At 43.4% G+C, this 13,315-nt stretch overlaps 1 protein-coding gene across 1 annotated transcript in view; it reads right to left on the bottom strand.

Annotated features, from left to right (window-relative positions):
- Nucleotides 1-9,848, bottom strand: part of LOC142285450 (ribosomal protein S6 kinase 2 beta-like) — a 61,264-nt gene extending 51,416 nt beyond the window's left edge. The window contains exons 1-10 of the mRNA XM_075333272.1: nt 9,785-9,848; nt 7,986-8,074; nt 7,665-7,835; nt 7,385-7,476; nt 7,185-7,247; nt 6,890-7,028; nt 6,588-6,779; nt 6,344-6,472; nt 6,103-6,252; nt 5,168-5,284 (exon numbers count right to left, since the gene is read on the bottom strand). Coding sequence (XP_075189387.1) covers nt 5,168-5,284; nt 6,103-6,252; nt 6,344-6,472; nt 6,588-6,779; nt 6,890-7,028; nt 7,185-7,247; nt 7,385-7,476; nt 7,665-7,835; nt 7,986-8,074; nt 9,785-9,848 — 1,206 coding nt within the window. The remainder of the gene's footprint in view (nt 1-5,167; nt 5,285-6,102; nt 6,253-6,343; nt 6,473-6,587; nt 6,780-6,889; nt 7,029-7,184; nt 7,248-7,384; nt 7,477-7,664; nt 7,836-7,985; nt 8,075-9,784) is intronic.
- Nucleotides 9,849-13,315: the final 3,467 nt, after the last annotated feature.

Genomic DNA, 13,315 nt, shown 5'->3' with positions numbered 1-13,315 from the left:
CATTATTCTTATTTGTTAGTTGTTTTTCGTTTGTGAACCCTCCCCACACACACCTATTGCCAATCCACATGATACGCATATATAGCTTGGGTCTCAGCCTCCCATACACGGTAAGTTTTTTAACTGCATGAGAGGACACACACAAGCTAGGGACCCCAACGTAGAGAAATACTTTGGCGTAGTGTTGGGGCTCTTCTGCATTGATCAATTCAGTAGCTAAATTTCTCTTTATTCATCTATTCATGGCAGTAATGCAGATTCCATTTTTCACATTTCATTCTTACACATAGCTATTGAATTTTTCATGTCAGTATTCACACAGCAGTTTCTGCTATTCCATGTATTCCCCTTCCATAGTCACTGGTGTGCATACCTTATCTCCCCATAGTGATGTTTTTTAGGTTTTTGCACCCAGTTCAGACATAGAATGGAGTTCCAAACGTTATTTCTTATTTTTTCCCGCCTCCAGGCCTGTGAACTCCTCGGTGGGTGGGGTCAACCGCCTGGCTCCGCCCCACCTGGTGTGGACATCAAGCCTGGAGGGTGGCAACAAGGATTTTGATTGACTGGTGTCACCTAACCAGGGAAGGGTGTGTGTGTGTGTGATGTTAGTGTTCTGTGACCCCTGGGGGTCCAGGGCGTCACACATGCATGTACACTAATGGAAGAAGCTGAACAGAGGTCCATACATGTACACTAATGGAAGAAGCTGAACAGAGGTCCATACATGTACACTAATGGAAGAAGCTGAACAGAGGTCCATACATGTACAGTAATGGAAGAAGCAGAACAGAGATCCATACATGTACAGTAATGGAAGAAGCTGATCAGAGGTCCATACATGTACACTAATGGAAGAAGCTGAACAGAGGTCCATACATGTACACTAATGGAAGAAGCTGAACAGAGGTCCCTACATGTACAGTAATGGAAGAAGCTGAACAGAGGTCCATACATGTACAGTAATGGAAGAAGCTGAACAGAGGTCCATACATGTACAGTAATGGAAGAAGCTGAACAGAGGTCCATACATGTACAGTAATGGAAGAAGCAGAACAGAGGTCCATACATGTACAGTAATGGAAGAAGCTGATCAGAGGTCCATACATGTACAGTAATGGAAGAAGCAGAACAGAGGTCCATACATGTACAGTAATGGAAGAAGCTGAACAGAGGTCCATACATGTACACTAATGGAAGAAGTAGAACAGAGGTCCATACATGTACAGTAATGGAAGAAGCTGAACAGAGGTCCCTACATGTACAGTAATGGAAGAAGCTGATCAGAGGTCCATACATGTACAGTAATGGAAGAAGCTGAATAGAGGTCCCTACATGTACAGTAATGGAAGAAGCTGAACAGAGGTCCATACATGTACAGTAATGGAAGAAGCTGAACAGAGATCCATACATGTACAGTAATGGAAGAAGCTGAACAGAGGTCCATACATGTACAGTAATGGAAGAAGCTGATCAGAGGTCCATACATGTACAGTAATGGAAGAAGCTGAACAGAGGTCCATACATGTACAGTAATGGAAGAAGCTGACCAGAGGTCCATACATGTACAGTAATGGAAGAAGCTGAACAGAGGTCCATACATGTACAGTAATGGAAGAAGCTGAACAGAGGTCCATACATGTACAGTAATGGAAGAAGCTGAACAGAGGTCCATACATGTACAGTAATGGAAGAAGCTGATCAGAGGTCCATAAATGTACAGTAATGGAAGAAGCTGAACAGAGGTCCATACATGTACAGTAATGGAAGAAGCTGAACAGAGGTCCATACATGTACAGTAATGGAAGAAGCTGATCAGAGGTCCATACATGTACAGTAATGGAAGAAGCTGATCAGAGGTCCATACATGTACAGTAATGGAAGAAGCTGAACAGAGGTCCATACATGTACAGTAATGGAAGAAGCTGATCAGAGGTCCATACATGTACAGTAATGGAAGAAGCTGAACAGAGGTCCATACATGTACAGTAATGGAAGAAGCTGAACAGAGGTCCATACATGTACAGTAATGGAAGAAGCTGATCAGAGGTCCATACATGTACAGTAATGGAAGAAGCTGAATAGAGGTCCATACATATACAGTAATGGAAGAAGCTGAATAGAGGTCCATACATGTACACTAATGGAAGAAGCTGAACAGAGGTCCATACATATACAGTAATGGAAGAAGCTGAATAGAGGTCCATACATGTACACTAATGGAAGAAGCTGAACAGAGGTCCATACATGTACAGTAATGGAAGAAGCTGAATAGAGGTCCATACATGTACAGTAATGGAAGAAGCTGAATAGAGGTCCATACATATACAGTAATGGAAGAAGCTGAACAGAGGTCCATACATGTACAGTAATGGAAGAAGCTGAACAGAGGTCCATACATATACAGTAATGGAAGAAGCTGAATAGAGGTCCATACATGTACACTAATGGAAGAAGCTGAACAGAGGTCCATACATGTACAGTAATGGAAGAAGCTGAATAGAGGTCCATACATGTACAGTAATGGAAGAAGCTGAACAGAGGTCCATACATGTACAGTAATGGAAGAAGCTGAATAGAAGTCCATACATGTACACTAATGGAAGAAGCTGAACAGAGGTCCATACATGTACAGTAATGGAAGAAGCTGAATAGAGGTCCATACATGTACAGTAATGGAAGAAGCTGAATAGAGGTCCATACATGTACAGTAATGGAAGAAGCTGAACAGAGGTCCATACATGTACAGTAATGGAAGAAGCTGATCAGAGGTCCATACATGTACAGTAATGGAATAAGCTGATCAGAGGTCCATACATGTACAGTAATGGAAGAAGCTGAACAGAGATCCATACATGTACAGTAATGGAAGAAGCTGAACAGAGGTCCATACATGTACAGTAATGGAAGAAGCTGAATAGAGGTCCATACATGTACACTAATGGAAGAAGCTGAACAGAGGTCCATACATGTACAGTAATGGAAGAAGCTGAATAGAGGTCCATACATGTACAGTAATGGAAGAAGCTGAATAGAGGTCCATACATATACAGTAATGGAAGAAGCTGATCAGAGGTCCATACATGTACAGTAATGGAAGAAGCTGAACAGAGGTCCATACATGTACAGTAATGGAAGAAGCTGAACAGAGGTCCATACATGTACAGTAATGGAAGAAGCTGAACAGAGGTCCATACATGTACAGTAATGGAAGAAGCTGAACAGAGGTCCATACATGTACAGAAATGGAAGAAGCTGAACAGAGGTCCATACATGTACAGTAATTGAAGAAGCTGAACAGAGGTCCATACATGTACAGTAATGGAAGAAGCTGAATAGACGTCCATACATGTACACTAATGGAAGAAGCTGAACAGAGGTCCATACATGTACAGTAATGGAAGAAGCTGAACAGAGGTCCATACATGTACACTAATGGAAGAAGCTGAACAGAGGTCCATACATGTACAGTAATGGAAGAAGCTGAACAGAGGTCCATACATGTACAGTAATGGAAGAAGCTGAACAGAGGTCCATACATGTACAGTAATGGAAGAAGCTGAATAGAGGTCAGTAGCCAAGGCCATACTTGTAGTGTAGGTTGTCCAACATCAAAAACCTGTTTACAGTGCGTTCTGTTACTATGCCTGTTAGGCTGTCTGTGGGGGTGTAACACCCTCAGTGATGCTCAAACTAAAATTCGTAAAAATTCCACTCATGTTAGAAGAAGAAAAGGTTGGCAAGAAGTTGTGACCTGTTGAAGCGTGAGGACACGCGCAAATGGCCGCCATTGTTTAGAGCACCCCACATTCTCCTTCCCACTGACTTTCAACAGATGAAATAAAGGACTGATTTTATAGCCAGTGAGATCCAACCTTTTCTTCTTCTAGCATGCCAAGGCCATGCACCTGGTAGCCAGTGGAAGTGTCATCTTAGGAATGGACAGGTGTTATCGTATGGAAATCTGGGGAGTGAAGGAGGATTTATACCAAGGTGTTACTCCCTGCTTGACCTTTTATGAATAAAACAAAATAATAGAAGACATTTTTGAAAACTGTAGCCAGGAAGAGTGAAGCAGTGAGCGATAATCACCAGGAGCTCAGCCTGACGTGTACCTGCACTTTACACCTTTATCTATAACAGCTGGAATTGCTGTACCTGTAACCACTTAAAACTATAGCACTTACATATTATCTCTCCTGCACAAATGAACACCCCCCCCAAAACACCAGGAAATCATTTGTTCCTTCCTTCACCCCTCCAAAAACAGATTTAAAAATTGACTAGTTTGATATAATCCAAAATGGTACCAATGAAAAGTGGATACACGTTACCACCACATTACATGCACCCCATGCTCTTAAGGGGTGGAATGTAAAATACTTATCCATGAAGATACAAAATAAATCTACTACTACTAGCACATGATGGTGAATGGTTTTGTTTATTGCTAGTAAATATCTTTTTAAATTCTTAGGTTCCTCTCTGCCACTAGTCGTGTGAGCTCCACCGAGGGCAAAAGGACTATAAGTTGCCATTTTCTTGTTGTATTTATCCATCGGCACTCAGGAGAGGAAAAACCCCCGTGGGGAAACCTCTAGGGAACCATGGCCTACGGATAAGTGCCCTTCCCTGGGGGCACAAGGCAACATGTTGTCTTGTAGTGCTGGTCCACGGTCATATTATTGACTCCTGGTAGGATTTTCATGGTGTACAGCTCCATGGCTTAAGGATAAGAGCCCTTCCCTGGATCCCAAGTCAACATGTTGTCTAGTAGTGCTGGTCCACGGTCATATTATTGACTCCTGGTAGGATTTTCATGGTGTACAGCTCCATGGCTTAAAAATAAGAGCCCTTCCCTGGGGTCCCAAATCAACATGTTGTCTTGTAGTGCTGGTCCACGGTCATATTATTGACTCCTGGTAGGATTTTCATGGTGTACAGCTCCATGGCTTAAGGATAAGAGCCCTTCCCTGGGGTCCCAAGTCAACATGTTGTCTTGTAGTGCTGGTCCACGGTCATATTATTGACTCCTGGTAGGATTTTTATGGTCTTCAGCTTCTTCTTGTATTTGGACCCTGCAGATGCAGCAACAACCCCTAGCCCTGATTATGGCAGGGCGTAGGAGTAGATATGGCTACACTGCAGGTCATGGCCCTCAGGATACTCCTAGTGCTGGTGGAATAGGAACCGGTGAACAGCATTTCTCAGAGCTGTTCACTTCCAGGATTTTATCCTCCTCCAGATCCTGTGGAAGACGTCCTTCAAAATACTGCCAAATGTCCTGCCGGGAGAGATAATAGGTTAGAAATAATTGTTATATGCCAATAGGATACATAAATTGGGACTGTTCTAAAGGGATAACATGTAAGTGGCAGTCAGTAAGAGGCTTCCACAGTACACTCTGCTGACAGATTCATAGAATAAGGCGGGCTTTGCACGTTGCGACATCGGTAACAATGTGTTACCGATGCTGCAGCGATAGTTCCGCCCCCGTCGCACGTGCGATATCTAGTAAAAGCTGCCGTAGCGATTATTATCGCTACAGCAGCTTCACATGCACATACCTGCCGTGCGACGTCCCTCTAGCCGGCGACCCGCCTCCTTCCTTAGGGGGGCGGGTCGTGCGGCGTCACAGCGACGTCACACGGCAGGCAGCCAATTGAAGTGGAGGGGCGGAGATGAGCAGGATGTAAACATCCCGCCCACCTCCGTCCTTCTCATTGCAGCCGGGAGGCAGGTAAGGTGATGTTCCTCGCTCCTGCGGCTTCACACACAGCGATGTGTGCTGTGGCAGGAGCGAGGAACAACATCGTACCTGTCGCACCATCGGCATTATGGAAATGTCGGAGGCTGCAGCGATGATACGATAACGACGCTTTTGCGCTCGTTCATCGTATCAAAAAGGTTTTACACGTTGCGATATCGACTGCGACGCCGGATGTGCGTCACTTTCGATTTGACCCCATCGACATCGCACGTGCAATGACGCAACGTGCAAAGCCGTCCTAAGAGATGGGCCTTAAAAAGTCCCCTTATTCCCGTCCCATTTACACTGACTCACCTGCGATGCGTTTTTACAGGTCTTCGATTAGATCTTACAGGCTTTGGTATTGATTTTATGACCTTCCATCCGTCATTGGCAAACGAGAATCCACAGAACAGTTTTTGATCTGTTTCGGCTATTGGTGGATGAAAGGCTTCAGTGTAGGACAGGACGTCTTTCATTGTATCTGATGTCATCACTGGTGGCTGCGGGGAGAAGATACAAGAGTGAGATGTTCATAAAAAGAAACAACAGAAATGTACTGCTGCCACCATCTTCTCTGGGTCATATACTTACAGGGGATAGCTGGAATGGAGGACATGATCTGGCTTCCTCTATATCTGTCCAGTTGATCTCCTTAAAGAATGGATGATCTCTTATGTTGTCCACAAATTTCTGTCGACTCTCTGGTGACTTATCCAAGAGCTGGGAACATATAATGAAGATGATTATTCAGTCTCTAGTCGTCCTCCATTTTCATTGTTTATTTAATTACATACAGTATATCTGCTGTATTACTGAGATGTGTCTTTATACTCACCCCCTCAATGATGGCTTTGAGTTGGGGATCCAATCCCTTTGGAAAGAGAGGATCATCATTGATTATTGTCTCAATGATGGTCTCAATAAATTTACCTTCATAGAATGGATACCTGCCAGTAGCCATCTGGTATATCACCACACCAGCAGAGAACCAGTCCACTGCCGTGTTGTAGGGCTCCTCTTGAAGAATCTGTGAAGACATGAAAAAGACAATAAGAACATTGTCTAGCCAGCAGAAGACATGGAGATGTCCAGCCTTGTACACAGTGATCACTCAGGGACATGTAGATGATTCCTTACCTCAGGAGCCATGTAGATAAGGCTTCCGACACAATCTGAAGTCTTTGTATCGCCAAAGATGTTCATTACTGCGAGACCGAAATCAGCAATCTTCAAGTGACCGTTGCTGTCCAGTAAAATGTTCCCCGGTTTTATGTCTCTGGAAAGAGTTTACAAAATGCCATAATGTAATTATTATATTAGCCTGGCTGATGACATATTATGGCCTGAGATATCAAATGTCTACAGGGGGCATGAGGATGAGGGTATGTGTTTATATACCAGGTCTAGACAGTGGAAGACGTGCTGCACCTACCTGTGTATGATGCCTCTAGAGTGGAGAAACTGCAGCCCACAGATCAGCTCAGCTGCAATAAATCTAATGAGAAAAAACACCAACAGAAAACCATCAAAATCCAACATTTCATCAACTAAACTAAGAAACTAACAATGAAGTAAAGCCAGATGAGCCTGACTACCATTATCTTCATCTAATATATCCATGATGTGTCTTACCTGGTGACTGCAGTGGGAAATGGGGCATTGGTTGACATGATGTTTCGAAGGTCTCCTCCACTGAGATATTCCATGACATAGAATAAGTAGTCCTGTGATAAAACAGAGGAGATAATAGGTGTTACTGGTATAGTTTAGATATGAGATACTGGTGGTAATGTTATAATACATGTAATACTATGATAGTGGCCTAGAAGAACATTGCACACAGATGGCCATATAGACAGGCATTCATATAATATATTGAAGACCCAGAGCTGTTAGATCCTCAGCCTCTTACCTGGGACTGGAAGGTGGAAAAAGCCCGAGAAATGAATGGACTCTTCCTAGTCATCTCCAGGACCTGTCTCTCTATCAGGACATCATCTTTTAAGTTCTCAAGTAGGAACCTCTTCTTTACCATCTTCACTGCCACTTGTTGTTGTGAGGCTTGATGTGTGGCCAATATTACCTGTAGGATACAGAGCATTAGAACTGAAGGAAAGGCCCATCCTGCCATGAGATGTGACGAGAAGATATGAAGCAGAGATGTTTCTAGAGTCATGTTACTGCTCCACATCATACACATGAAGTAGACGTCACCACAATTCCTAATACTTACTTTACCAAATCCGCCTTTTCCAATGATTTTATGGAAGGTGAAGCTCTCCAGTCCAGTCACAATGATGGGGGATTCAGCTGGGGTTGTACCTGATGGAGAGATAAGATGTATTATTCCAATATAATGCTAATGTGGCCTCTTATAGCAATTACAACATGGGGTTGAACAATATTAGAGCAGGGGTGGGATTCAGCCGATTCTGTCCGGTTCGGGAGAACCGGTTGTTAAAATAGCAGCCGGTTCCCAGAACCGGCAAGAAACAGCTTCGGCGATCTGGTTCCTCCCTGTATTCATTTGTGTTAGTGTCTCTTTAAGACTCTAACACAAACAAATCCCGTACCTCCACGCTGCACTTCCGGGTTGAGTGGAGCCTGTCTCCCTGACCCGGCGTGCAGCAACGAGCTGACACTGCAGAGGTCACGGCAGCGTGGAGAGGTAGCTCCTCCTACTGCCATCTGTCAGCGTGCCTGCAGAGTGCCACGGACGAGGACAGCAGACAGAGGAGAGGCCGCCGATTCTTGGAGCAGGTAAGCGCTCAGTGAGCCGAAGATGCAGGGAGAGGGCTGTATAAGAGGGCAGCTATATGGGGAGAGGGGCCACATAAGATGGCTGCTATATGTGGATATATGGGGAGAGGGGCCACATAAGAGGGGAGCTATATGGGGAGAGGGGCCACATAAGATGGCAGCTATATGTGGCTATATGGGGAGAGGGGCCACATAAGAGGGGAGCTATATGTGGCTATATGGGGAGAGGCCATATAAGATGGGAGCTATATGTGGCTATGTGGGGAGAGGGGCCACATAAGATGGGAGCTATATATGGCTATATGGGAAGATGGGCTACATAAGATGGGAGCTATACGTGGCTATATGGGGAGAGGGGCCACATAAGATGGGAGCTATATGTGGCTATATGGGGAGAGGAGCTCCATAAGATGGTAGCTATATGGGAAAAGGAGCCATATGGGACAGGATCTGCAGTGGAAAAGGAGCACTGGGATGGGATCTGCAGGGGGAAAGGGGCCATAAAGCTATGGGATCTGCAGGGGGAAAGAGGCCATAAAGCTATGGGATCTGCAGGGGGAAAGAGGCCATAATGGGATGGGATCTGCAGGGAGAAAGAGGCCATAATGGGATGGAATCTGCAAGGGAAAGAGGCCATAATAGGATGGTATCTGCAGGGGGAAAGGGGCCATAAAGCTATGGGATCTGCAGGGGGAAAGAGGCCATAAAGCTATGGGATCTGCAGGGGGAAAGAGGCCATAATGGGATGGGATCTGCAGGGGGAAAGAGGCCATAATGGGATGGGATCTGCAGGGGGAAAGAGGCCATAATGGGATGAGATCTGCAAGGGGAAAGAGGCCATTATGGGATGGGATCTGCAGAGGAAAGAGGCCACATGGGAGGGGATCTGTATGGGGAAGGTCACCCATTCCAATTTTAGCAGGGCTCCTTTAGTAATATTTTTTAAAAACATCTGGTGCTGGACAGGAGAGTGAAGGTGTAGAAGGGGAAAGAGATTGTACTTTAAATTACTTGTATTTTTTGGTTGAGGAAAGTGCGTGAAAATGGGTGTGGCAAACAAAATGGGTGTGGCTACTGAATGGCTGTGGTTTTCAAATGGGCGGGGTTTACTGTGAACCTGTTGTTAAAAATTTGAATCCCACCCCTGTATTAAGGGGTATCAAAGAGAAATGACACAACAATCATAATAGGTGGGGTATTTTAAAGGTTCACAATCCTGTCAAATACTACTTTGTGGGCTATGGACTCTTTGGGTCTTAGATCTGCACTCACCTGACAGCTGCTCAGTGTCAGCTTTGGGGGACACGCTGGATCCATCATCAGCTTTGTCCCCCATCGCTTCTTTCCTTTTCATCTTGTTCACGATACTCTCCTGTATCGGGCTTCCAGGTCTTTTTGAAGCCTTGATAATGGTTTTTTTGGTGCCATCTTTTTCACCCTCTGATGTTTCTATTCTCCTTTTTTTTGGCACCTCATCTATGCTCTCTCTCTTTCTCAAACTGTCCATATTCAATTCAGGGTTAGCTTTGGGGGACACGCTGGATCCATCATCAGCTTTCTCTCCCATCACTTCTCCCCTTTTACTCTTGCTCACGATACTCTCCTGTATCGGGCTTCCAGGTCTCTTTGAAGCCTTGCTAAGGCTTTGGTTGGTGCCATCTTTTTCACCCTCTGATGTTTCTTTTCTCCTTTTTCTTGGCACCTCATCTCTTCTCTCTCTCTCTCTCTTTCTCTTTCTCAAACTCTTCATATTTAGTTCAGGGTTTGCTTTGGGGGACCCGCTGGATCTATCATCAGCTTTTTCTCCCATCACTTTTACCCTTTTACTCTTGCTCACGATACTATCCTGTATCGGGCTTCTAGGTCTTTTTAAAGCCTTGATAAGGCTTTGGTTGGTGCCATCTTTGTCACCCTTTGATGTTTCTTTTCTCCTTTTATTTGGCACCTCATCTCTTCTCTCTCTCTCTCTCTTTCTCTTTCTCAAACTCTCCATATTCAGCTCCATAGATGAAATTCTGGGCTGAGGAAGGTCCTGTCCACCTCTAGAGCGCTCTCGGATAGCGTCTGGAACTGCTCTTCTAACAGGCCTTCTATTATTCAGTATTATATTATATATAACACCAAGATTTGCTAAGCGCAAGTAAAAATCGCCTTCACCCACTAAGTGATGAACACAAATGGACGATAGTAAGGCTGCAGCAACATTCTGATGATTGTTCTATGACATCACAAAGGGCTTTGTGACATCATCACATTCTAAAGGTCACATGACAGGACCAAAGCCAAAGGTCAAATGACATCACAGAGAGACCAGTGACATCATCTGTCGCTGCAGGGGATCTTGCAGTGGAATATCTGTGTCTGCCTGTAGCTTCTCCCTCTCTCCATAGAACTATTTGTGCACTAACTGTCATCTCCTAACTCAGTAATGGCAAAATCTGTACAAACTGGACTCAAAGTCATTGAGGAGTTTTTGCCAGCATTTTCATGTAAACATTTTTAAAATGTCATAAATGTTTTATGCAACTCTTAGTTGCACAAATGTTTTATGATTTTTTTTCTGTCCTAGTTGTACAAATGTGGACAGAGCTTGGGCGGAACGGTGCAAGCTCATGGCTGCCACACACATTCATCATAACTTGCTTGAAAAAAGTGGCACATTTTTTGCTAGAAATGTACTCCAATCACTGATTGGAGTATATCCCTGGCTGCACACATGGCAGTTGTAAGTTACGGCAAATCCATTGAAAGGTGCACGCCTCTTATTGGATTTGGCGCATCTTACTTCAGCTGTGCTACACTGTGATTTTCAATCATTTTTATTGTATTTTAAATTTGAACAAATAAAACAGAATTAATTTCATTAATAAATTTGTTCGACTACATTATGAATAAGTATACTTACAGTAACCATTTAGTATATATAGGGGGTAAGGAAGGCGGGGTTAGGGAGGATAAATTAGGGAAGAACAACTTTATTGGGGCAAACCTAGGAATAAAGGTGGGAAGGGTAAGTAGTAAAAGGGAGAATTAACCTTAAGTAACGAAGGAGGGGAAAAAAATATTATTATGTTGTAAAGAAAAGAAGGAAAGGAGAAAAGATAGAAAAAGAGAGAGAGAGGGTTGGGTAGTGAGGAACAGAGGTTTTTGTATCTTTGGAGTAGAGTCTCTTTGAGAAAATCTATAAATTTATAAGACTGTCAGAGAGTAGTAGAAGTCAACCTATATATTTGGGATTCAATAGTCCTCCAGTATCTATTAAATTGTCTAACCATACTCCCCATCTTTTATGGTAAGAGCCGAATGAGTTATTAAATGTACCATGTTTCCTTTCAAATTTGTGATGTAGTATCAGCTTGTTGTTAATTTCCATTATATTTGGTATATTGTCACTATTCCAATTTGCTACAATGGAATTTTTTGTTATGAGGAGAATATGTATAATAATTGGAGTATGACAAGGGTTAATGGATTCTAGGTCCATTTACTGTGTGTAAATGATATCTGTGAATTGAGAGTGAAAGATCAGTCCACGAGGAGGAAGAAGCAGATTTCTCTGATATATATTAAGATATATAACGTTTCTTATTTTCATTTGTAGTAATAATTTATGAAAAGAATAAGAAATTCATAAATACAATGATAGTGACTCTTTAAGAAATGACAGCTGTGCTGTGATCCCAGTTATTTCTTAGTGATTTCCCATAGAGATTTATTACGTCTCTCTGCTGAGGGATGACAACAATTGAAAGCAGCAGTGGCCGGCTCCCCATTCATACAGCTGATTTCACTGCAGACAGCCAAGGCCGCTGGTGGGCACAGACGACAAAAGACCCTTGTGCAAGAACAGGATATGGGCCCTTCATAGTCCAATAAGGTATCATAATCCACAATTACACCTGCTTTGGAGGTCAAAATGGGCCTTCTTACCTCTCCAGATTGCACCAATGATCTGTCCGCTCCTGGCCAAGGCTAAACAAGCAGTCCTTCTGCAGTTAATGCAAAGTAAATATAGTATTACATGAAGACCTTTTTGTTGATAGTCTAAAAAGCTAATGGCTATGCCTAAACAGTGGGTCTGCCCTGTAAAAACATATTTTTGCTGTTTTAGAAGCTTTTTGACCTCTACCTTAGGTTTGGCCTCCCATTGAATTCAATGGGGTTCAAAATCGCTTGACGAACTGCTTGATGAACATCGGGAAGTTTGGGATCTGAACTTTGAAAGGTTCGCTCATCTCTAGCTGTAACTTGTAGGATTGCTTGATTAAAAGAAGGCCAAATGTGTTATGGCATACAGAAAGAAAAGAATACTGAACTCCTCCGGGATTAGGGTTTTTTTTAAAGAAAAACATTTTTTAAAAAATTAAAATGCCATTCTGATTACTGCGTTGTATTATTATTATTATTATTATTATTATTTATTATTACTATTTATTTATAGAGCACCATTAGTTCCATGGTGCTGTACATGAGAAGGGGGTTACATACAAAATACATATACAAGTTACAGTAGACAGACTAGTACAGAGGGAAGAGGGCCCTGCCCTTGCGGGCTTACATTCTATAGGATTATGGGGAGAAGACAGTAGGTGGGGTGTAGATGGGGCGGCAGCTCCGCACGGTGGTCGGGCGGCAGCTCCGCACGGTGGTGGGGCGGCAGCTCCGCACGGTGGTGGGGCAGTGAGGTCATTCAAGGTTATAGGCATTTCTGAACAGATGAGTCTTTAGGTTCCGTTTGAAGTTTGCAAGTGTAGTAGATAATCTGACGTGTTGAGGCAGTGAGTTCCAGAAGACTGGGGATGT

This window comes from Anomaloglossus baeobatrachus, chromosome 2 (assembly GCF_048569485.1).
Source record: "Anomaloglossus baeobatrachus isolate aAnoBae1 chromosome 2, aAnoBae1.hap1, whole genome shotgun sequence".
NCBI lineage: Eukaryota > Metazoa > Chordata > Amphibia > Anura > Aromobatidae > Anomaloglossus > Anomaloglossus baeobatrachus.
The sequence above is the reverse complement of the archived record's forward strand: the minus strand, read 5'-3'. Positions and strand labels throughout refer to the sequence as shown.